This window comes from Phaenicophaeus curvirostris, chromosome 12, assembly GCF_032191515.1.
Source record: "Phaenicophaeus curvirostris isolate KB17595 chromosome 12, BPBGC_Pcur_1.0, whole genome shotgun sequence".
Lineage (NCBI taxonomy): Eukaryota > Metazoa > Chordata > Aves > Cuculiformes > Cuculidae > Phaenicophaeus > Phaenicophaeus curvirostris.
In genome coordinates, this window is record NC_091403.1 from 20,838,996 (window position 1) to 20,865,091 (window position 26,096).

General features: G+C 47.3%; 1 protein-coding gene across 3 annotated transcripts in view; it reads right to left on the minus strand.

Annotated features, from left to right (window-relative positions):
• Positions 1 to 592: 592 nt before the first annotated feature.
• The window catches only part of GLCE (glucuronic acid epimerase), a 47,467-nt gene continuing 21,963 nt past the window's right edge, over positions 593 to 26,096 (minus strand). The window contains exons 1-4 of one of the 3 annotated variants that reach the window (XM_069866624.1): positions 20,308 to 20,427; positions 7,524 to 8,083; positions 3,945 to 4,190; positions 593 to 2,144 (exon numbers count right to left, since the gene is read on the minus strand). In XM_069866624.1, the coding sequence (XP_069722725.1) occupies positions 1,120 to 2,144; positions 3,945 to 4,190; positions 7,524 to 8,070 (1,818 nt within the window). In that variant the 5' untranslated portion in view covers positions 8,071 to 8,083; positions 20,308 to 20,427 and the 3' untranslated portion in view covers positions 593 to 1,119. Of the gene's footprint in view, positions 2,145 to 3,944; positions 4,191 to 7,523; positions 8,084 to 20,307; positions 20,428 to 26,096 lie in introns of those variants that run through there. The other 2 variants (XM_069866625.1, XM_069866623.1) reach the window with 2 other exon arrangements.

Sequence of the window (26,096 nt, forward strand, 5' to 3'; positions counted from 1 at the left end):
GACTCCAGGTGGGCTCTCACGAGAGCAGAGTGAAAGGGGAGAATCACCAGGGAGAAGCCAATGCTGGAGACATAATGACCCCTTAAACCAGAGGTAAGACAGTAGGCAGAGGTGAAACTTGGTATTAAAGCACAGGTGGAGCTGGAAAGCCCTCTGGAGCGATTTTAACTTTTAAAATGCTTGATATACCCAAGGTTAAAAATGAAAATCACTACATGAAAATCTTAACTAATTCCAATTGCATTTTCTGTGCCCTACTCAAGATGAGCTCACTGGGCAATTCAAGACAAGTCTCCCAGAACATGAAGTTGCCAAAGCTTAGAGAAACCTCTCAGATGACATTAAAAAAACACAGGACCAAACACAGGGCTCCGCAACAAGAGATTCCAGCTACCAGGGAGGAGGCGTCACTGGCAAACCTGATGGGCGAGGGTGAATTTGGCTTTATGCAATGGGGGTGGCGTGGTTGCAAGCTTTGTGCAGTCGGCGATCGCCAGCGAGTTGTGCTTACGTGACGTGACTTCGAAGCCTGCACGTTGTCCGCATATTTTCCATCCACACGTCTGTAAAGAAACCATACAGCTAAAGGATCTCCATTGAGAGCATTAAAAACAAGAAATATGTGTATTTTTCACCCAAGAAAATAACAGGCATAGAAAAAAACACCTTTAAAAAGATACACTACAAGTAAATACACATTTACGGCATTACACCACATGATCTGTTAAGCTGCTCCAACACTGACACACAAAACTCCGTTTTTAAAGAGGCCACAGACTGACTTTTCAGGCAAGTGCTGGACTTGAGAGACCTGTATGGCTTCTGCAAATGTTTTCCTACAAAAAGGGAAAAAACAACCCAACCAAAACACGTCCCCAACCTCCGGAGCACAAAGGACATCTGCTTTGTGCAGATGGTTTCACCGTGGAGCGCTAAGGACAGGTGACGTTCCCCAGTCCTCCCCATCAGACCCAAATATTTTCACACTGGAATGCAATGACTTCAGGAGATCAGTTTTTAAGGATCACTTCTTTGAAACGGTCCATAAAAAACTGTGGGTGGAACCTTTGAAACTGTACCTCTGCGAGGCAGCAGGACCAAGGGGTTTGGTTGTAAGCTCTAGTTGTGCTTTGCCCGACCGCCTCGCAGGTAGCTCTTCCACCTCTTAACGAACTCTTTGAAGATGGGGGACTCGTCTATCGTGCTGAGGAGCTGGAGCTGGTTGATGTGGGTGGTGTGATAATCCCATCGGGCCAGGTTGGGAGCGGTGCCAAGCATGAAGTGCCGAAGGTCATAGATGGTCCCTGAGCCTGTGTCATAGAGGGGAAGCATGGCCTTCAGGGACTCCATGCCCCGCTCGTAAAGGACCCGTGCCTCCTTCCCCAGCTTTTCCCCGGCCGTTTCTTTTAAGTCATACAGCCCGATTAAGGAGTACATGAAACCGTTGAGCACGAAGGAGCTGGGCGAGGTAGGGTACTCCTCGTACCAGTCATGCCGGTTCATGAAGACGGCTTTCACCCCACGCTGCTCCGAGGGCAGCTTGTACGGGGCTGTTGCCCGCAGAGCCGAGCTGAGGAACGTGTGGTCCTTGGTCAACAGGTACGCTCGCACCAGCGTCGAGATGGCCTGTCCCTGCGCCATGGCCGAGTACCAGCCTGGGTCCAAGGACTTAAATCCTTCCCCCAGCTTCCTGGTCACCATGATGGGCCAGCCACCCCTCTCATCCTGGTTCCTCACCAGCCAGTTGCTGGCAGCGAAGAAAGCCGCCATGTGAGCGGTGGCCGAGATAGTGACGTTATCGAGGAAGCCTCTTCCCTTCGCTACCAGCCTCACCACTCTCTTGGGCATGATTTTGGTCTGCTTCACGGCTTTTGTATTGGAGAGGCCGACACCTTTCCGCAGGTCGGTGACCAGGTCTCTGGTGACGGTGCTCCAGCTAGTCCTGGGACCGATGCCATAGTAGATGTCTCGGTCCTTAAAGGCGATGAGCTGCATGTTGGAGACGTAGTGCACAGTGAAGAGCTGGTTCTTCTCCGTTGTCTCAAGAACCACGGAAATGCTCCCGTTCGTTACGAATTTGAGATCAAAAGAAATAATAAAGTCTCGGCTGTTGCCAAGCTGCAGAGAAACCCCCTCGGTGTTTTCTGCAAAACAAACAAGAAAAACCTTGTTCAGTGGTAAAGCACTCAGCTCTACAAAACGTTTAAGCCATCAAGTGTAGCTTCCAGAGGTAAAGCCCTCTCACCAGGCGGGATCCAAAAGCTTTTAGTGCAGACCATCAATAATTCAATCATCCTTTCTGCACACCATCATATATTATTTAATTAAGGATAAAACTAAATCCGTGAACGAATGCCGACTCCTGCATCAGCGGGAAGAACTCCTGTGCATCTTATATTAACTTACAGTTCCTCTCTGAAAGGGTTCTCAGGCACTGGCAGGGGGTGCCCAAGCAGGTGGTGGAGTCACCACCCCTGGAGGTGCTAAAAGCCAGTTAGATGAGGTGCGCAGAGATCTGGTTTAGTAATGGACAGGTACGGTTGGACTCGGTGATCTCAAAGGTCTTTTCCAACCAAGTGATTCTATGATTCTTTGTTCCACAGCCTTTTGTTCCTATGAAAAATCTAATTAAAAAACCCCTCACTTGCAAGTCCTGTCGAGTAAGTTTTATGGTTCCTTGTAAATAAACGCTTGTGTGATAACGAAGTGAATTATAATAAGGAGGGGGGGAAGAGTTTTAAGAAACAAAGGAGAACTACAGGCTGCTCATTGTCTGCACTGCCTTAAGCGCCTCTAAATCCATTACTTCGGGCCATCTAAGAGGAGTGGATGCATACCCTGGCCTTCGAGCCCCGCAGATTACTCTGCCATCAATAAAGGATGAGGAGAGAATACATAACGGATCTTTTAGCCTTTCCTCTCCCCGTATTTATCTACTACAAAGACACAAGAGTGTTCGACATTTCTTTCCCAGGAGACCCAGGCCTAAGGTGCCAACTGAAAATTACTTCATTGTCTTTTTAAGTAATGGACTCATTAATTCTAATGGGTATTGATTGAGGAAAAATACATTACGTCCTTATTAATGAGCCTGTCCTCACACAAAGGAAACTCTTGCATGAAATAATGAATTTCCCTGCTAAGTACGGAGCAGAACATGGTAAATCGAAGAGACGGCAACAAAATGCATCTTGCACGTCTGCATATGGAGAACCTGGACAGAGCCCCAGTCCCTCCATGGAGCCTGGGCAGCCGCTCCCTCTTGCTGCCTGGTTTAAGGCAACTTGGGTCAACGAGAACCAAGATACCAAATGTTGCAAAAATCATTGCATCCCAATGTGGAAAGATCCCGGGTCCAACCAACCAGAGAGCCGTACGTGCTACGCTTGCTCCAGGCTGAAAATAGACCATATCTATCATCTGTCAACATCTGCTTATCACAAGTCAGTGCTATTTCCCAGGCTTCCAACTGGTTCGATGGGTTTTGGGTTTGGTTTTTTTTGTTTGGTTGGTTTTTGCTTCTATTTCGAGACAGAAGCTGCAAGGCTCAGGAAACGTAACTGCAGCTTCTCCCTGCATGCCGTGTCTACATGCACCCATGTTTTCATTGAAATAAGGTTGAGAAACCAGCAAGAGAGAGAAAACAGAAGCAAAGAAAAACTCCAGAGGTAGAGAATCCAACTCTCAGGCGAGATCTTAAGGATGGGAAGTCCATCCTAGGCTTTCCAGCACCTGAAGGGGGCCTACAGGAAATCCTGAGCACCCTGATCCAGTGGGAGGTACCCCTGGTTTGAGGTCCTCTCCAACCCAACACATTTCATGATTCTATGAAGTCATGTAGCATAAATGAAAACACATTATTCCCAGCAAGCTAAAGGTCCTCTGGTACCCCCTCTGCAAATTAACAGGTGTGGCTGAGCTGCCACACATATAGGATAACCCACCTGGAGCGACAAACTGTTTGACACTAGTGAACTTGGCTTTATCAAACACCGTGGACACAGAGCAGCCTTTTGGCACCGTCCAGTCCACAGACCGGCCGGGTTTGTCCTTCTCTTCAGCTGTTTCGTACACCTCAACATGAGGAGGCTTCTCTGTCAGGTTTTTACTGTAGTGACTCAACCCGTATTGTGCAATCTGGATGGGGTAGAAATAGCCTTGAGGACCCCACTGCGTGGACAATGGCACACCTACAAGAGAAGAAGAAAACAAGTGTCTTATAAGCAAGAATCACAACTCCATACCCCATCACTGCTTTCTGCCTGACAAATGATATTCATAGAAGCACAGAATGGTTTGGGTTGGAAGGGAGCTCAAAGCCCATCCAGTTCCAATGCCCCTGCCATGGGCAGGGACACCTCCCACTGGATGAAGCTGCTCAAAGCGCCATCCACCGTGGCCTTGAACACCTTCAGGGATGGGGCCACCACCACTGCTCTGGGAAACCTGGGCCAGGGCCTCACCACTCTCATCTCTGTGACCTCCTCTGGACCCATTCCAAGAGATCCATATCCTCCTTATGTTGGGGATTCCAGAACTGGACACAGGACCCCAGGGGGAGGTCTCACGAGAGCAGAGTAAAGAGGGAGAATCTCCCCCCATTTGCCCTGCTGGCCACGCATCTTCTGATGCAGCCCAGGACATGGTTGGCCTTCTGGGCTGTGAGCGCCCATTGCTGGTTAACGTCAACCTTCTCCTTTAGTCAGAGCTTAGGAAAGACCTGTTTCAAGAGTGAATGGCTCCCCTTTACACTGAGATCCATGACCAGTCAAAACTAAGCATATCCAAGTGGCAAATAAGCCCTTCCCACAGTCTTCGACACGTTCCCATTTAATTGTTTACTGGAGCATCGTATTTATTTTAAAATACAGTTGAAATGCCCTAACAGTTTTCCCCTCAGTTTACCTCAGAGACCACTAAATGTCCAAACGAGGTTACATCTGACTCAATCCCTTTAATCCCACATGAATCTTCTCAAATTAAGTGTTTACATTATTACTAGAGGTTGCTAAGAGTTATTGGATGCTAAAAGAACAATTCACCCAGCATCCACAAATCTGCTCCAATTACCTTGGCTCCCCTAAAAAGCATTACGAGTGCAGCTGCAGCAATGCCGGCAGAAAGCACTCGGGTTCTCCAGGCAATACCAGCGAGTATCCCCAACATAAGGAGAACATGGAACGTTGGAATGGGTCCAGAGGAGGCCACAGAGATGATCTAAGGACTGCAGCACCTCTGCTATGGGAACAGGCTGAGAGAGCTGGGGTTGTCCAGCCTGGAGAAGAGGAGGCTCCGGGAAGACCTTAGAGCAGCTTCCAGCATGGAAAGGGGCTCCAGAAAACCTAGGGAGGGACTTTTTATGAGTGCCTGGAGTGACAGGACGAGGGGGAATGGCTTTAAATTGGAAACAGGAAGATTTAGATGAGGCATTAAGAAGAAATTCTTCATGCTGAGGGTGAAGAGGCCCTGGCTGCAGTTGCCTAGAGAAGTGGTGGCTGCCCTGCTTCCTGCAGGTGTTCAAGGCCAGGTTGGATGGAGCTTTGAAAACCTTAATCCAGTGGGAGGTGTCCCTGCCCATGGCAAGGGGGTGAAACTGCATGAACTTCAAGGTCCCTTCCAATCTAAATTATTCTATGATTTTACTAATATGCCCCAATCCTTTTACCCAAAGATATCCCTTGTCCTCAGAGCTACAGCTCCAGCCCACCCATACTAGGATTAACCCTTCTTCACACAATTCCCTGGTAGGCAGCCTTGCAAGAGAGCCCAGTTCTTACTCTTCAAGTTCAGGTGATTTTAGATTTAGAAGCCTACATGACCAGAAGAACCCCCTGGAGCCACTTCTCTAGAGGACTCATTGCAGGAGGATCACTGAGATCATCTTCTGGAGCCTGATGTATTGCATTTGACAGGCAAAACCCGTCTAATGAGCTCAATGTCACATAGCTCAATACAAAACTTCCACCTTCTGTTAGGATCGTTAGCAGAAATGCACTGGCAGAAAACCCTGCCCAGCCCCAGCCTTCATCCGCCCTTCACCAGCTCCCAGGATCTGCAGCCTCCAGTTTTGGTTGGAAAAACCCTCATGCCAGAAAATGCACGCTGCTTTGCCGGTTGTGTGGGAGATGAAAACAAACTGTGTGGAGGAGACTATTTATACACGTAGCTCCATAAGCAAGCAAACACATGATAATTAAGGCATAGATAAAAACAGGATTCTCCTAAAATCCTGAGTTGTATTTAGAGCAAACTCCCAGCCTCTAAATGGAAATCCAAAGTGGGAATATATCACTGTGCCCCTCTTGCAGGACACCAAAGATATTTAGTACTGTAAACCATAGAATCATAGAATGGTTTGGGTTGGAAGGGACCTCGAAGCAGATGCAGTTCAAACTCCTTGCCATGGGCAGGGACACCTCCCACTGGATCAGGGTGTTCAAAAGCCCCATCCAACCTGGCCTCGAACCCCTCCAGGGATGGGGCAGCCACCACTGCTCTGGGGAGCCTGGGCCAGGGCCTCCCCACCCTCACAGGAAAACATTTCTTCCTAAGATCTCATCTCAATCTCCCCTCTTTCACCTGAAAACCATTCCCCCTCATCCTATCTCTGCACTCCCTGATCAGGAGCCCCTCCCCAGCTTTCCTGGAGCCCCTTTCAGCACTGGAAGCTGCTCTAAGGTCTCCTCATAACCCTCTCCTCTCCAGACTGAAAACCCCCAAGTCTCTCAGCCTGTCCTCATGTGGGAGGTGCTCCAGCCCTTGGATCATCTCCGTGGCCTCCTCTGGACTTGCTCCACCAGCTCCATGTCCTTCCAGTGCTGAGGACTCCAGAACTGGATGCAGGAGACTCTAGGTGAGGTCTCACCAGAGTGGAGCAGAGGGGCAGAATCCCTTCCCTCGCCCTGCTGGTCCCACTGCTTTGGATGCAGCCAAGGATACAGTTGACATTCTGGGCTGCAATTGCACTTCCCTGGCTCACGTTGAGCTTCTGTTGTGAAAGCTGAAGACAAAACCCTGAATATTTATCTGCCGGTGAGCGGCCAGGTTGTTCCATGGGTGCTGGCAGTGCTGTTTGGCTCAGAGCATGAGACCATATCTACGCCCACAGGGAAGCAGGAGCCTCCTCAGAAAGCAGGGCCAGGCTTTTTTAGTTAATACTAGATTTTAAAATAAGTGTAGCTCCCTGACAGATTGGAGGAGTGTCAACCACAATGCCAAAACCATAAAAGAAGCATCCCAGCACCTGTGGAGTTTGCTGCCACCAGTAAAACCAGAGATCAGAGAACCACAGAACAGTTTGAATTGGAAGGGACCTTTAAATGTCCTCTAGTCCAACCCCCAGGATGCAGGAGGGGAGCTGGAAAAAACTTGGCACGAAGCAGAGACCGCGCGTCATTTCTCAAAGGTTTTTTTTATCAAGGCTATCACAACAAAATTCAGATCTCTCTGCATCTCAAGTGACGGCAGCAAACTTTTAGAAGCATTATAGCTTTTAAAAAGAGAATAAAATACTTGCCACAAACCTTCAACACCACTGATGCACTTCACTCTGTCTCGAACCTCGACGTTGTAGCCCTCGAAGGACATGAAGACCCCGTCGGGGTGGTAAGGTGCTCGCTGTGTGTATACTTTGGAGTAGCTATGAGAGAATTCAAACCTGTCATAACCATCGTACTGAGCAATTTTCCCATAAACCTCAAAGTATTTCTCTACCCAGCTGAACGGCAGGAAGACCTCGTTGCCTTCCCTCCTCCCTTTAACGGTGTGCTCATCATTGATCAGACAGTCAATCTCCTCATACTTCAGCCCCAGGGCTTTGTTGCTGTTGAAGCCTCCTGCAACAGGAGGAGCCTTCTGCTGCTCCTGGGGTGATGCCTCTTCGCTCTGCTGCCGGGCTGGGTCGCTCTCGGAGGCTGCAGCTCCTCGGCGTTCGAGGCTGGAGAGGCTGCGGGGGAACGGGCCGGCTCTGTCGGAGGAGCATCGGTTCCAGAGCAGCACAGTCACCAGGGTGAAGAGGGCACAGATGACAATCAGAGTCTTGTAGTTGACCCGAGCTGCCAAGCAACGCATATTCACACCATACCTGCAAAACGGAGAGGGGAGAGGATTTTCAGGAGCGGTGCTTATGGCCAGAGCTGTTGGTTCTGCTTATCTGGAGCCTGTCTTGTCAGAGCATCACCACGTCCATCACCGACCATGTTTGGTGGGAAGAGGGTGGGCACCTAGAAGAGAATTTGTGTTTTTTCCAGCTCTCTGTAATCAATGAGATCAAACATACCAAGTCATGATTCACCTCCCGGCTGCGACAACAGATTGTTTCAGCGAACGCAAAGAAACAGCAGCAATCGCAGGGCAACAGCTTCTAAATACAGAGCCTGATGTTAATGAGATGCTCAGCAACCACCAGGGATCAGCAAACAAACTCTCACCACCCTCAGTGCGCAGGAGGAAGAGAAATCCTCAGCAGAACATAATCACCGCCTCCCCAGCACCAGGAGAGAGGGATTTCCAACAAGAGAGCCCTACAGTCAGAGTCTCCAGCCTAGAAATACTCACAGCTCACACAGCTGGAACCACAGATACCTACATGAAAAGGAGGCCTGGTTTTGCCTTTTTAAAGCACAAGCCATAAACGTGTTCTGCGATGAAACTCAGCACTCAAAGCTGGATCAATTCTTGCCCTCACCGCACCTCACGTGTGCTTTTAAAACAGTAAATGTGCATGAGGAAGAGCAAGCAGGCAGGGAAGGGAGGATGGCACAACCCAAGCTGAGGCCAGCAGCCTCCTGAGGAAGTGAGGGAGGGACCGGGACAGGATGGGACCATCCCTGGGGACAGGACCTCCACAGATGTGTTCAGGGGCTCACGTGTCCTGCTCCGCAGGAGAAGGCAGAAATTACGTAAACCCTCTCTAAGGATTGCCTTTGATTTCGTTTCCCTACAAGATAAACCTCCTGCTGCATGAAGCATCCTCCAACGCCGCCGATACAGCCCTGGTAAGAAACGAGGCTGAGCAGCATGAAAACAAATCCACAAGCTGAAGCAATTTAAGCATGTTTGCTCAGAAGGCTCTACATTCACTGAGGAATCACGTCCTTCAAACAAATGACACGTGCATCTTTTGAATAAGCAGGAACATTTAAGATACACTTCATAAAATCCTTATTAAACAGATGTTTAATTTCCCCTCCTGCGTACGCCGCAGTATCAGAGCTGCTGAGTTAAGTTTTAAACCCTTTGCTCCCTTGCAGCCCCTGCTGACAACCCCAGAGTTGCTCAGCAGCCAAGACAGAGGTTTGGGCAGACCTGGATGTTCCAGGAGGATCCAGCAATGCTGGACCTGGCCAGCAGCGATTTAACCTCCAGAACCAACTGCAGATGTTGTGTCGGTGGGCTGCTGTTAACCATACCGTAATTAAAAGGAGTTTCACCTCGAGCCACTTCCCCTCCTTTTAAAATGGAAACGATCAATTATCTCTCACCAGTTTTACGCTTCCACACTGCAAGCACCATCTGGTCATTTAAAACCGGGCTTTAAAGGATAAGTGTCTTATTTTCTGAAAGCCCAGTTTACTACAAGCTTTTAGAGACCATAAATTTATATATAATTGTATTTTTATGGAAATGCTAGCATAAGAATAAATCCAATTTTATGCATCAGCAGATAATTTTTAGTGATGATGCTTTCAGGATGACCTCAACAAACAGGCTCTGCTCTTTTTACACAAAGGGATAATTCACTTTTAAATAGAGAATGACGTTTCTGACACACTCGACCTCTATGTATAAAACTCAAAATTAATTAAGCCATCTGGATTAGCAGGGGATGGGGAGGGGGGAAAGGGGAAACACCACCACCAAAGCACTTTTTACACCCTATTACCTGTTACCCCTCACTTGTTACTCCATGGTTTTAACCAGTTCTCAGCTGCAAAAATGTTCTGGCTGTGCCGTTCTGCACAACTTTTATTCATTTGGGTTCCTGAGCAGCCTAATCCAGTGGGAGGTGTCCCTGCCCATGGCAGGGGGTGGAACTGGATGGGCTTTGAGGTCCCTTCCAACCCAAACCATTCTACGATTCTACGTTGCAGATCAGGTCCAGCTGCATCCGCGGCTTCCTGGCAACACTGCTGAAATACTGTTTTTTTTATGAACTAGAAGTGAGCAGAAGAGAAGTCACAAAGAAAATTGGAGTATTTTCAGAGAACTATCAGACCAAGTTTCACCAGTCACTGAAGTATAAGTGCAGGAGAGAGACTGATTACATGTTAAATGGAGAGATGGAATTTTTTTTCACCTTCAGGAAAAAAGAATTCAGAATTTCAACAGTAGAAAGTGGTAATTTAAACCCACAAAGGGACTGGGTTAAATTGGTTTATTCCCTCTCTGCTCTTGTGAAAAGGATTTCATCATACCATACTTAAAAGATTTAAGGAGTACAATACAGGAAAATAGTTCTAAGGCGTGAAGAACTCCATCTAAGAGCCCCACGCTTGTTTTCTCCCTGTTGTGCAGGATGATGTTCCCAGCCTTTCTAAGGCTGTGTACCCAAACACCTTCCATCCAGCTCTGAAGGCGTAGGCTGTTTATCCTACAAGTCGTAGCATCACAAAATCATTTGGTTGGAAAAGACCTTTGAGATCTTTGAGCCCAACAGTACCTGTCCACAGCGTACAACTGTACCTGTCTTACTGAATGAACAACTGGTTCCAAATGTATCCCGAACAGTGATGCAACCAGAAAAACTCATTTTGTCAATTCCGGTGAGATGTCAAGGCTCCTGAATCCCTGCTTTCAATGTAAAGAGCAACTGAGTTAAATAAAAATAAAACTCTGCTACCACTGCTCTATTAACGATGCCCAGGAAAGGGACAAATCTTAGTATTCCATGCTGGGAATTAGGAATCCACAGCCCCAGCTGTGGATCCGAGAAAGACAGATTCAGTTCTGGTACTCAGCTCCTACATAAAACCAAGCTATTTGCATTCTAAAAATACATTTCTTTCTCTTGCAAAGTCCCTTCTAAGACAGGATTTTTGATCTGCAAAACTGGTGAATATATTAATGGTAAGAATTTCTCAGAAGTCCAGAATATTGCCAGGTTTCTGTGCGTTCAAGGGAAAAATTATATATATATATGTGTGTGTATAGCGAGATATATACAATCATAGAATGGTTTGGGCTGGAAGGGACCTCAAAGCCCTAACAGTCTCAAACCCCTGCCACTGGATCAGGCTGCTCAAAGCCCCATCCAACCTGCCCTTCAGCACCTTCAGGTATTGGTTTGTCCTTGTTATGCAGGATGACATTCCCAGCCTTTCTAAGGCCATGTACCCAAACACCTTCCACCCAGCTTCAAAGGCCCCGGCCCAGGTTACCCAGAGAAGTGGTGGCTGCCCCATCCCTGAAGGTGTTCAAGGCCAGGCTGGATGGGGCTGTGGGCAACCTGATCCAGTGGGAGGTGTCTCTGTCAATAGCAGGAGGGTGGAACTGGATGGGCTTTGAGGTCCCTTCCAACCCAAACCATTCCATGATTCTATGACAGTGACAGCAGGGTGACTGCAGACAGGAGCAGGGCTGCCGGCCGCGTGCTCTTATTTATTTTTAACCATTATAACCCGTTTTACCTGGGCAACACAGACACAAACAGCACTTCCAGATGAGCAGGCATTATAAGCGGCTGGTGGCTACGTCAGTGCTGTCATTTTTATTTGCTCAAGTTGCATGGATCAGCTTTTAATAAACCAGATCGATGATTCTCCACCCAAAGGCGATGACTCGCATATAGCTCAAATTAAAAGCCCCGGAAGATGCATCACGTGCTGCAAGAGCCTGACTTCCACAGTTCTGCAACCTCCTGCAAGAGCACCAAGAGCACAATGTGTTTTAAGCTGGTTAAAACCATGAGGTGTCTTCCTGAACAGATAACCGAGTAGGGAACTCAAGAAACCACATCACAAACTGCGTTCCCCGGGAAGATGTCAAGCTGGCAGCAAGTTAAAGCACTGAAACTCCCTGCATTTAAACAATAATCAAAACTAAATTCCCCGATGAGTCTCAGTGCTCTCCGAGCAGTCTCACGCACCAGCGCTGTGTTTGCTCAGTAGGAAAAAAGTTCGTATTTTAACTTAAGACCAGGGATTTCTGTTGAATAGCGATAAGCTACCTATTTACTTTGAAGCCTCTATGCCAGCCTAAGCTATTTAGTACAGAGAAAAAAAAACAACTAAGCAGCGACTGCCAGTCTGAGATAGGTTAAACTCCATATTGAAAGAAAAGATACACCTCACATTTTAACAAAGTAAAGCAACAAGACTAGAAGGCTGATACACCCCCAGATCCAAAAGTTGTACTCACACACAAACCTCGGATAGGACGTTTTTTACCTGTTTCCTGTTTATTCCGCAGAGCAAAATGCTATTTAGGCTGTCATTGTAACGTTCTAGACGAGAAAAACGGAGGCTGTGGGAGTTGTTTTCAATGACTGCGGAAAATTCTTTTTGATAATTATAATGACATCAACATTTCAGATCCTTTGCCAAAGTTCTTGTCTTGAAATGGGATATTTGTGAACCTTCTAACTTCCTGACAACTCTGTGCTTCCCAAATGTGTTTACCTGCATCCTCAGTCTACTTGTGTTGGACGTTCTTCCTTATTACCCACTTCATTATGCGTTTGCTTCCCCACTGCGCATACAAACCAGCTCTGTTTCGCAAAACACTGGAGCTGGAGGGGTTGTAAATTGAGAAAACAATTACAAATACATAGAATTTATCATGACACTGACCGTGCCCAAGCTGCTCAGGATAAGCCTCGCTTCTCGCATTCTATGTATATTTGATTTGCACTGAGCCTCTATTCAGTATTTGAATACATTTTAGTATTATATTTTATTTATTATATAAATTCAGTGATAGGGAGCAGCTTTAAGGAGAAGGACTTGGGGTACTGGCTGATGAGAAGCTCGACATGAGCCAGTAATGTGTGCTCTCAGCCCAGAAAGCCAACCTCAGCCTGGGCTGCATCCAAAGCAGCGGAACCAGCAGCGTGAGGAATGGGATTCTGCCCCTCTGCTCCGCTCTGGTGAGACCTCACTTGGAGTCCTATGTCGAGTTCTGGAATCTCCAATGCAAGAAGGACATGGATCTGTTGGAATGGGCCCAGAGGAGGCCATGGAGATGATCCGAGGGCTGGAGCACCTCTGCTATGAGGAGAGGCTGAGAGACTTGGGGTTGTCCAGCCTGGAAAAGGCCCTGGGGAGACGTTAGAGCAGCTTCCAGTACTGAAAAGTGCTCCAGGAAAGCTGGGGAGGGACTTTTTACAAGGGCCTGGAGTGAAAGGATGAGGGGGAATGGCTTTAAACTGGAAGAGGGAATATTTAGATTAGACATTAGGAAGAAATTCTTCATGCTGAGGGTGGGGAGACCCTGGCCCAGGTTGCCCAGAGCAGTGGTGGCTGCCCCATCCCTGGAGGTGTCCAAGGCCAGGTTGGATGGGGCTTTGAGCAACCTGGTCCAGTGGGAGGTGTCCCTGCGCATGGCAGGGGTGGAACTGGATGGGCTTTAAGGTTCCTTCCAACCCAAACCATTCCATGATTCTATGATTTTGATACACAGTGCATTGTCAAGATTGCTTGTTTTTCCCTTAAGTGCTATGGAATTACAAGATTGTACAAACAAAGAAATCCGTCTCCCATAAGGGAACCTCAACATCAACCTCTCCTCTGGCTCTTTAGCATAGATTTACTGCCTAATCCTCCCCGCTTCCAGTGCTCCATCTGTGGATGATTAGAGAGAGAGAGAGGATCTAAAATCTGCGGCGAAGAAGCTGTATCCAGCAGCTTATCTGCCAGGTTTTCAGTCCAATTAGAGTCTAATACAGTTCTATTTGTATCAACACATCTAGTATTAAGCATCAGCAAGGCCTGTTGCTCTGTAATAGTTAATTCAAAAAGCCAAAGTATTTTGCTACGGATACCGATGTTATCATTTCTTATTGGGAACTGCGATTTGCATCTGATTCAGGCGCACTCAGTGCTGGTATTCATGCAGCTGCACAATGCGCAGGGGTTTCAAGAAGGTTTAACTGCTGTATTGAGACACAGGGAGCGACTGCATCCCACTCACACCTTGGGAACAGCCAGCTTCTCCTGCCCTCTGGACAAACACAGTTTGGCACGCAAGACAGTTATCATGACTTGGAATACAGTTTCCCCCCAGGAAAGCAGGACTTTAGCAACTCACAGGCCTTTGGCTGTCACATCATCGGGATCTAAAACTGGAAAAAAATAGCAAAATCAGAAAAAAACCTTGAATGCTTTGTTGCAATGAAGTGGAGATGGTGCTTCAAGACCTGACAAGGCCCTGGATGACCTCGCCTAAGCCCTGTTTTCAACAGGAGGTGGGGCTAGATGATCTCTAACCATCCCCTGCAGCCTTGGCTTTACACCAGCAGCCACACAGCTGATGGAGAACATTGAGCACACAGGATCTCTTCATGCTGGTCCCACACAGCAAGCACTGGTCTCCCTTCTCAACTTTGAAACACATTCATCAACCTGAATTAAGTAAAAAAAAAAAAAATCAAGTATAGCTCTAAGAGTAACTGTAGAAAAACTTTTTTCTAAGATCCTCAGAGAGCATTCGCTTGTCCGGTACGACGGCTTCACCCACGCTTCTGTGCATGACCACTCAGCCCACACACGTTCAGAGCAGCTGCCTGGTCCCAGCCACTGCAAAGACTCTTAGACACCCACAAGACCATCATGGTGCCTTTGTTTTTCTAGTAAGTCTAGGACAGAACATCACTACAACACTTGGAAGTGATTTGTATATCATACTTTTACACCGTATCAGGAAAACCCGCTAGCAGGGACTGCTGCGGTAATTATGAGCCCATTTATTGTACAGTCTAATAAATCTACTTGCTTTCCAGATGGATTAAGCTATTAAACCCCTCTCTAATGGCACAAACAGTAACTCCAAAACCTAGCTGCTGCTTACGGAGGCATTACACTGCCTCCTTCCAAGCTATCAAGTATAATATAGTTACTACGACGATTAATGAAGCAAAAGACGAAACCGTTTCATCAGTCTCCATGATGTTTAGGCTTTGAAAGCAATGACTGAGCGAGTCCCAAGACAGCAGCATTCAGGGCTGTAACGAGACTCTCGTGAGGAGCCTCGCAGTGTTATTTCAGAGAGCTGGACTTTCTCTCCGTGCAGGATCAGAGAGCCTATCGCACCACTGGGTTTACAGCATCCAGGCCCTTTCTGTAGCCATATTCCAGATGGCATTGGCTCCGGGTGTGATTTGCTTCTCCAGGAAGCTGCTGCTACCACATTCCACTCAAATTGCTTTTCAGTGAGCTCTACCTTTCCAACAGCACATCCAACCGCAGAGGAAATGCCAGCTGGGAGGGGAAACAGGGCAACACACTCAGGTATCGTCTCAGATTCCTGTTGGGATCAGGTGGGGAGCACCCAGTGAACAACCCCAGCAAGGCAGGTGAGGTTCAGCAGCTTTAAGCAGTAACTGAACTGTTTTCTGCTTTACAGCGATCCTGGGACCTACGGGAAAGAGTAACCACACTGCCAGCTGCATTTATCTCACCGGCACTAGCACAGGTACCTACCTGCTCTGTGTGTGCTGCCAGGCACAGGCTGGGGAGCTGCTGTATTTTCTACTTGGCAACACATTGTTACCTTCTTCAAACAAGATAAAGCACATCACTCCAACTATTTACCTTCATAAAGTAAAAATATAACAACAAATCAAACAGGGGAAGTTCCATATGCTTGCAGTCTGCTGAAATGCAATGAGCAGACTCTCAGGAAAGGCCTCACTAGGGGTTCATCAGTCAGAGCAAACAAAAAACACCTAAAGAAGATGACTGCAAGCAGCATTCCCACCACGCAGCCTGGCTGGCAGGAGCAAACAGTTGGATCGTTTAGTTCCTTTGGATCAGTAGTGACTTCCTCATAATGAGGCATCCGATCACAGCCCTGAAGAAGAAAAAGCAGAGTTCAAGTATGAGCACGCATGCCTCCTGCCCCACTGCCCCTAAACTCCTGTTGTGCCCTGGGAAGCTGGGCACCCCTGGGTGATGCTTCAGCCACCCCACCCAGAACAGGTCCAGCAGTGGCAGTGCAGCAAGGACAACCAGCCAGCTCGCACATGGAGTGCCTGACTGCTCACGTCCTCGGCTGCAGTGAGTATCAGTGACCTGAAAGGGTCGTAAGAGCATAATTTGACCAATTATTTACATTAATAAACCATTACTGCTTTCACTTGAGTGCAAAGTCCGGAATGCTTGCTTGATTACGATTTTTGTCCTTAAATAGAGCTTCTGCAGCATCACTGTTCCAGCTCCTCCAGCCTCCACACAGGTCACATTTAATCATCAGCGCTGGCAATTCTTACGTTATTGCATCAGTTCCTATTTGCTCCTGACTTACTGAAAAAGAGAAGCATTTCATGCTGAAGACTGAGAGTGACAGAATCTCCAATGACTACAAACGCCATCCTGCTCCACTCCGGCAGCGACTCTCTCACACGGCGAGAATATTACAGCGATGCTGGTACCTGCTCTCACCAAACACCACTATTTGCCTTTCCCAAAATACTCATTTGAGCTCAGAAGTTATTTTCGTCACCCCTTTTGTTTCCCTTTCAGTACTGGGAGCTGCTCTAAGGTCTTCCCAGAGCCTTCTCTTCTCCAGTCTGAACAACCCCAACTCTCAGCCTGTACCTTGCATGGGAGGTGCTCCAGCCCTTGGACCATCTCCGTGGCCTCTTCTGGACTGGCTCCAACAGATCTATGACCTTCGTATGCTGAGAGCTCCAGAACTGGACGCAGGGCTCCGGGTGAGGTCTCACCAGAGTGGCAGAATCAAAGACAACACACTTAACAAGTAACATGGCAGAGGATAATGTTTGGTCCGGTATTGAACTGGAGGTGCAGGTCTCCCAGCATACATGCTGCGGGGACAGAAGTGCCCAGCTAAAGCCTCTGCCACCCCAGCCACACAGCTGTCCAGCCACTCATCCCTCGGATCCAAGCTTTCTGCTGGGGCCAGCACACAAGGCCACGTTCCTTTAATGCAAAGGCGTGATCCAGTACAGCGGCAGTAATTTGAATTTCAATCATGCCACTGGAGAGAGGATAAGCCACATAACTCATGGTCTATTTAGCCCTAAGAAGTCAGAATGTATCTACTTCGGAAATCCCTTTCCAAATCCCTTCCTGCAGCTCAGCATTACGCACGTACATCTTGAAGGTTGGCAAGGCAAAAAAACCCAAGTTTTCCTCTCCTGCCTTGCTTCCCGTGGCACAGGGAACAGCTATCAAACCTGAACACCGGGGGGAAAGTGTTGAAGGGCGTCTGAGAGACAAATCCCCTGCTTTTCAAAACAGATACAGGATTTCCAACCAAATTCTGGGTTGGATTTAGTGATCATGCTAAAAAACTCCCCCAAATGGTGTCTAAAGTGTGCAGACCACAATGACACAGGACAAAGCAGCTGGCCATGCAACATTAGATTATATATCTTATGGCTTAAAGCAACAGAACTTAGTTAACAGCAACAACCCTTGGTTTAACAAGGCAGCTTTAACAAAACAAGGAAGTCATTCTATCCCTGCACTCCCTTATCAAGAGCCCCTCCCCAGCTTTTCTCAAGCACTTTCAGTACTGGAAGCTGCTCTAAGGTCTCCCCGGAGCCTTCGCTTCTCCAGGCTGAACAATCCCAAGCCTCTCAGTCTGGCCTCATACAGGAGGTGCTCCAGCCCTCAGATCACCTCCGTGGCCTCCTCTGGAGTTGCTCCAACAGACCCATGTCCTTCCTGTGCTCAGGACTCCAGGATTGGATGCAGAGTTCCAGGTGAGTCCTCACCAGAGCGGAGCAAAGGGGCAGAATCCCCTCCCTCGCCTGCTGGTCCCTCTGCTTTAGGTGCAGCCCAGGATGCCTTTGGCTTTTTGGGCTGCAAGTGCACATTGCCAGCTCATGTTGAGCTTCTCATCCATGAGTCACCTAGACCTCTTACTTCTTTACCTGTCTGTCTTGCAAACATACATCAGATGGACTGAAACGTAAAGCCTGAAGCTTTGTTCTCCTCATTCTTTAAAAGAGAGGGTGACATCAGAACCCCTCTCTCACCAGACCAGAGGAGCTGCCTGGCTGCTTGTGTAGCATCGCTGTGGCTCATGTCACAAGCAGATCTGTTTTCCCTGGAAATTAATGGAAAGCAAACACATACCTATGAGATTTTTCACTATCACTTTACATGTTACTGGCTTATCAGAAATGCCTGAAAGCTGTCTCGCACAGTTATGTACCCATTAGCAACTGCATCCTGCGACGGAGTTCTTCCATCAAGTGACACTGAGCCAGCTCGCAGGGAGCGCCGTCTCTTTTCCTTCCCTAATGAACTGGGAAATAATGCCTGTGATTACCAAGCAGCCAAAGCAGCACAGATTTCCTCCATTCTGAACAAAATGTGTTTATTTTGCTCACGGCAGATGCTTTGAGACACCTTTTACATGATCAGAAAAGGAAAATCCACCTTCTCCCTTGGTGCCAAGGGAGGCAGCCCAGCCCAGTGACCCCAATCTGCTCAACTCTTCTTGCCACCACAAAGCCCCAAGTTTGCTTTGTGCTTTCCATGCCTTCTCCGCCAAGTTCCCTCTATGAGTTTTCACTAATAACTCCCTATTATTTAGAACACCATCACTTTCCTCCTGCTGTCCCACAGCCCGAACTGCAGCTTCACATCACACCCCCATACTAGCTCTGTTGCGCAGAATGGTGAAAACGTGTTAAAATATAAAGAACACACATGTTTTAGGCAACATATTTCAGTGGGAAAGCCGGAGGGTGTTTTCTTTCCTGACAGGGCTGTGGGGACAGTAACGAAGCGGACGGAGACGCAGGCACTTCTACTGCCAACTCATTACAACGCCTACAAGAATTCAATACAAAGTGTGCTCCAAATTACAACTCGGACAGCTGGCAAGTATTTGGCGTGCCTGCTCGCATGCTGCCTTCAAATAAAAATAGAAACCTTCTAGTTTGAACACTGTCACCATTTAAATGGAGTGGGCATGAGAATTTGGAAAGTACACACCCCTCGCCCTGAAAAATTACACATGGTTGCTAACAAGCAGATGCATTTTAAAGACAAAAGCATGTTTTTGTTCAGCAATTGCTAGTGAGCTTCACATAATTTCTGCAGTTAGACTTATCATAGAATCACTACGACTGGAAAAGATCTTTAAGCTCATCCAGTCCAACCATCAGCCCAGCCGCACCGTCCCATGTCCCCAAGTGCCACGTCTACACATTTTTTAACCTCTCCAGGGATGGAGACTCCACCACTGCCCTGGGCAGCCTCTGCCAGCAAGCAATGGACACACAGGTTCTGCAAGCAACCGCGCTGCAAGAGCTGCAAGGCATTAGCAGTGCCCTCCCAGACAGCTTTTGAGTGCTCCCCCGAGACCTCGAACCCCTGGGAAACCCCAAACCCCACCGTTTTGGTTCACTGATGTTCACAGTTTGTTATCAGCCTAAACCATTCACAACCACACTCTCACCTACACCAAAGGTACATTTCTGTTGGCTTTACACAGTTGCTTTCACTGTGTAAAAAGCAGAGGTTAGGGAGGCAACACTGCTTATAGCAGAGAAATAAATAAAATCTGGTTTAAGTTAGAGGAACTGCCTAAAAATGTCTCCTTTTTCTCGCTTAGCAAACCCTGGCACTCTGTACAGATGGCTCTTTGGGAATGAGTTATGGAGAGCAGTCGCTCAATTGCAGAGTCAAAAGTTAGAGCAAAATTTTGCTGCTTCAACTAAGACTTTCTAAAGCGAATGACCTGGGCAATGACAAGAAATGCCACTTCAAAATTTTATTAAACAGATTTCGCCAGGAACTTTTTAAGGCTTTGACTATAATTTGCTTTCATAGGCATTCTCTCATAGTTTTTACTTAGAAAAAAACACTGAAAATATATTTCCTCAAAGTAAAGTGTAATATATTCGCAGTGGCTGAACCTCAGTATTGGTAAACATGCGCTAAGCAGCACCTGAAAGTTTTCCACAGGTGCCAGTCGAAACAGCAACAGCTTGGGCAGCAACAGCCTCTCCCCAGGCAGGCCAGTTCCCTCAGGTGGGTTTTCCAGCCTGGTACAAGCACGAGCAACTGTGTAAGCCACCACCAAGAGGCACCAGGAGTAGCTGATGCAGGAATATCACAGTGCCTGTGCACAGCCCCTCTTCCCAACCCTGCGTATGCAAATCGTACGCACCCTGTAACGGCATCCGAGCTGCGGATAATGGGGAACCGGGCTGAGCAGCGGGGTCTCAGAGCCACGAGGTGCCTGCTCCTGGGAGAGGTGCTGCGTCTCCTTCTCCTAATCCTGCAAATCAAGCGCTGTTTCACACTCCGTTCTCCAAATAACAGCCTGTCCCAGCAGAGTTTATGTTTAGACTCCAGCATTAACCCTGGCAAATGTTCTTGGAAGCCTTCTCTTTCTAGATGTTTTCCTGTTCAGCACGCCAGAGATTCCTTGGAGGCAGCGGCACAAGGTCCTGGGTAGGCTGAGATAGTGGACGAATCCTGCGCTTAGGTAAGGTCCCCACAAGAGCTGAGCTGGCTTTTACGTGAGCATCTTGAATTCTGGTTTTTAGAACGCAGCCCATGAGTGATACAGGCATGGAATAAGGTATGGGATAGAGAGGGCGTTTTATTTTACTCTTTTTACCCTATTTTTCAGCTCCTTGCAAGAGCTGATGAAAAAGGAGGGCAGAACAAAATCAGAAGTGATATGAAAGCATGCTGAAAGCAGCTTGATAGAAGCATAAAATTGGTTGAAACACAAAATTGGTTGGAAAAAACCTTTGATATCATAGAGTCCGACTGTATCTGTCCACTACTGAACCACCTCTGAGCAACTCATCCACCCACCTTTTAAATCTCTCCAGGGATGGGGACTCAGCCACTTCCAGCAAATGGCTCTGGCCCTGAATTATTTTGTACAGCTAGGACAGCAAATTGTTTATTTTTAAGTACAAGAAGAGATTGCTGTTAAACAGCCAAGAGAGAAAAAATAAAGTTAGCGTTGTAAGGCAACTGCTGAGAGGAGATAAAACACTTTCAGAGATGACTTCTCTCTTCAGGAACACATGCAGGTCAGTAAAGTGCAAAGAACTGTGGCATGGAGAGAGATGAAATATTTTTTCCCATGGCTCCTGGGATCTGATTTTTGTGATTCCTTGGGTTCTTTGCTTCCAACAAAAATGAGATGCACACCTACAATGATTATGGACTTCTACCACCAGCACAAAACCCCACATGAACTGGGCAGGCTCTGCAGCTTTAAAATTCTAGCAAATGAAGTAAAATTTGAAGTCGATCAGTCGAGACAGCTTTTCTTTGTAAGAAACAGCATTACAAAGTCTTCAGGCTGCTTGTTCCAAGCCTCAAGGCAGGAGCAGCGATCAAACGCAGCAGCAGAACCTGGCTGGGGGATGCCATGTGCTGATGTATTTTCCAGCTCTATTTTGGAAGGCCACGTTGAAGTTTAAGTAATTTTGCCAGTTGGAGCAAACAAGAGATTTCATTCTTCAAGACAGCAGGAAATACCAGACATGAAAATTGACTGGAGTGCCAAATTCTTCATTTTTGTGACTTGCCTGTATGACAGCCACTGCCTAGAGCCTGCAAGCAATTCCCCTGTCAAGTCTGTATCAACGTAACCAGTATTCCTGCCTAAACCCAGGCAGGCTCCAGTCATCCTAGCTCCCTGTTCACAGGGCAGAAGACTTAAATTGGATTTCAATACACCAAACACTTTGAGTAGCCCTGCCTAAAAAAGACAAAATGCATTCAACATCCTCAGAATCGCAGAATCACAGAATCGCTTGACTGGAAAAGACTTTTGAGATTATCGAGTCCAACCATACCTGTCCACTTCTAAACCATCCCTGAGCACCTCATCTCCCCATCTTTTCAACACCTCCAGGGATGGTGACTCCACCACTCCCCGTGCAGCCTCTGTCAGTGCCTGAGAACCCTTCCTGTAAAGAAATTTTTCCTGATGTCTGACTTGGACCTGTCCTGGTGTAACTCGAGGCCATTTCTTCTCGTCTTACCACCTGTCGCTTGGGAGAAGAGACCAGCACCAACATCACCACAAACTCCTTTCAGGGAGCTGTAGGCAGTGATGAGGTCTCCCCTCAGCCTCCTTTTCTCCAAGCTGAACAACCCCTGTTCCTCAGCTGCTTCTCACAAGGCTTGTTCTCCAGCCTCTTCTCCAGTTCCATTCCCCTTCCTCCAGACACGCTCCAGCCTCTCAATGCCTTTCTTGTACTGAGAGGAACCCAGGATTCAAGGTGTGGCCTTGCCAGTGCCGAGGGCAGGGGGACAATCCCTTCCCTGCTCCTGCTGGCCGCACCATGGCTGATCCAAGCCAGGATGCTGTTGGTCTTCTTGGCCACTTAGGCCACTACCGGCTCACGATCAGCCGCTGTCAACTAGCACCCCCAGGTCCTTCTCTGCCAGGCAGCTGTCCTGCTGCTCCTCCCCAAGCTTGGAGTGAAGAAGACAGGGCCATTTTGACAGAAGCTGCACAGCGTAAATCCTCAGAATCCCAAGATTTACCTACCACTTCTCATAGAATTCCATTTATGAAAAGCCAGCTGTCAACATGAAACCACCAGGGTAAAGACAGTGATCTTATTCAGTTGTTTTCCTGCAAAAAGACGCCACAATTCCCTTCATCTCCCCAGCGCTTCAGGTAAAAGGGAATGATTTGCAATAGATGTGTGGTCTTTGACAACAGCTCCGAGACTGGATCTAATGGACTGTAAACCACCAGCCCATCTCACGTCAATAAATAATGTATGAACCTGTATTCACGCAAACACACAAGGATAACACATTGGGACAGCAAGTCAGAACCAGCAGGAGAACATTCCCTCCTTTTCCAAAACAGGTTAAATTGTCACCACTTCTGCACCCGTTCCTGTTGCTAAAAGAAACTCAGCTTTGTGGTTTACCTGTTTTTTTCCAACGTAAGTTGTGTTCTGCAGAACTAAGAACCAATTTTTCGGTTTTAAATAAGCTCTGCTCACTACAACTCTCTGGGCTTGGCCATCCAGACAGTTTTTCACCCAGTGAAGGGTACGCCCATCCAAGCCGGGAGCCACCAGTTTCACCAATTTTAAGATTTAAAAAGATTTGCCTCTTTGGAAGAAGAGCTTTTACCACAATGAAAGTATCTTTACAAAAAATACAAGAAAGTATAAACCGTTTAACCTCAGCTGCGTATACTCAGAATGAAGCTCGCAGCACTCCATAAGCTTAAAGAATTTTCCACTTGATTAAAATCCACTCAATTGATTCCCTTTTAGAGACTTTATGAACGTCCTCACACTTCAGACACTCACCTCAGTTCCACAGATTCAGGTGAGCATATTTGGAAAGAGCATGAGCAGACCTCAAAAACCCTTACTCTCCACTGAAGACAGAGAGGAAAACTTTAACATCAGAAAAGTCTGTTCACAGCAAAAGTCAGCACGCACCCCATCAGTTTGTCCTGGCTCCCTGCTCACCAAGGAAGATGAACACCCACAAAGGGAGAAGAGCTTTATCAATGTCTATACTCAAACACAACGATCGCTTTATAGACAAGTTACGTCTGTCCTACAATAAGGTCATTAATCTAATGAAAATATATCAAGCAGAATGTGCCGGGACTGACAACGACACCGTACTTCATCATCAATCTTGACCACATAACTTCGCTACAGGCAAAAGAGCTATTGAGATGAAGACACTTAAATCACCCTACAGCTGAAACTCCTCACAACACTGTAGAAAGGGTTTATTAGCAATGCATGTCCAAGCATTATCTGAAATTGTATAACAAGTTATTTAGTGTGTAGTTCATAGAATCACGGAATGGTTTGGGCTGGAAGAGAACTCAAAGCCCATCCAGTTCTACCCTCTACCATGAACAGCGACACCTCCCACTGGATCAGGTTGCTCCAAGCCCCATCCAGCCTGGCCTTGAACACCTCGAGGGATGGGGCAGCCACCACTGCTCTGGGCAACCTGGGCCAGGGCCTCTCCACCCTCACAGGAAAACACTTCTTCCTAAGATCTCATCTCCATCTCCCCTCTTTCAGCTGAAAACCATTCCTCCCCATCCCATCTCCACACTCCCTGACCAGAAGCCCCTCCCCAGCTTTCCTGGAGCCCCTTTCAGCACTGGAAGGTGCTCTAAGGTCTCCCCAAAGCCTTCTCTTCTCCAGCCTGAACAACTCCAACTCTCTCAGCCTGTCCTCGGATGGGAGGTGCTCCAGCCCTCAGATCATCTCTATGGACTTCCCTGGACTTGCTCCACCAGCTCCACGTCCTTCCTGTACTAAGGACTCCTGAACTGAATATTTAATTGTATTTTATTTAATATTTATTGTGGCTTTATTGCTGCATCTTAGCTATTTTACCAGGTTTGCACTATTAACGAGCCTGTCACTGGCAAACACAGCACTGCAAGCATAATTTACTCACAAGTGGGGGTTTGTAGGGACTTTTTCTTTTGAGCAACTAGCAACAGCACTGCCAAAAAATTCTGCAAACACGCAAAGATCCAGTTTGCAATTAAGCATTAACAATGGTTTCGCTGATCATACTGTTGATGCTAAACCCTTTCAGCAACCGGCACTGCAGCAGGAGACGGCACATCCAGACGGGATAAAACGATTCACAGCAGTTGTGTGTGAGCAGCTTTACTGAACGTTGAAATAAAAAGAATGTTCAAAGTAAACATTTTAAGCAGAAACGTAGGCATTTAGCATTCTATGCATTTATAAGCACTTCTGTTTTATGCCTTACAAGCATTTCTATTCTATGCACTATAAGCACTGACTGATGATGCAAATAGAGTTGTTTGACTTCTTTCTGAGCTCAGCTGGTTGCTTTCAGAAAAGATGGTGCCTGGAAGACAGCAAGTAAAGGCGTGAAATGCTAAAACCACTGGGTACTCTGCCCTCTGCATTGCTGACATCACTGGGCACGACACAAACCAAGTGGATTCCTGATAAAAAGGCTTTAAATTGGAAGGGGGAAGACCTAGATTAGACGTTAGGAAGAAATTCTTCACTTTGAGGGTGGGGAGGCCCTGACCCAGGTTGCCCAGAGAAGTGGTGGCTGCCCCATCTCTGGAGGGGTTCAAGGCCAGTTTGGATGGGCTTTGAAGTCCCTTCCAACCCAAACCATTCCATGATTCTGTAATTCTGTGATATACAAACCAAGTGGACTCCCCACAGACAGAAGTGAACAGGGATGTGGGCTGCCAGGCCATCACTCCACCACAGAAACACGCGGATTGATATCAAATTTGTTAACCACAATCAAGACATGTAAGCGGAATGAACATAAGTCATTGCAGATAAACAAGTTTGAGCCAAAAGCATTTCCATTTTATAGAATCACGGAATCATGAAGGTTGGAAAAGACCTCTAAATGCTGGGCAGACAGAATGGATGAGCTTAGAGGTCTCTTCCAAACTTCATGATTCCATGACTCTCTCAAGCTATCAGCTCCAGTAGCCTCCTTAATACACAGAACTGAAAAAACATTTTGTTTTCCCTTTTGCTTTTCTTGTCAGCTCAACTTCCTTTTGTTCCATTAAATGGAACCCTTGTCATCGAGAAACTCCTACACAACTCCAAGACACCCTGTGGGTGGGCATGGCAACATCTCCCAGCCTTCAGCTGGCTACTGGGCCACTCTCTCTACAATTTATCCCACCTGGCGATGCTCAGAGACACTCAGCCAAGGTGGGAACAGCCGGAAGAGAAAGGAAGGTTTGCAGCTGCAGCCAGCACAGGAGCTCCTCTCATCAGGACACCCGGAGCATTAACAACTCCTCAGGCAATGAGAGCACAGGGGCAGCATTTGACAAGCATTTCTGCTGCACCTGGTAAAGCACAAGAGAAGGAGCACATGTTTGCAAAGGGTATCACTTTAGAAAGCCCCAAGTATTGGGTAGAAAACACATATTGTTTTGTTGCAGGTTTTACAGAATAG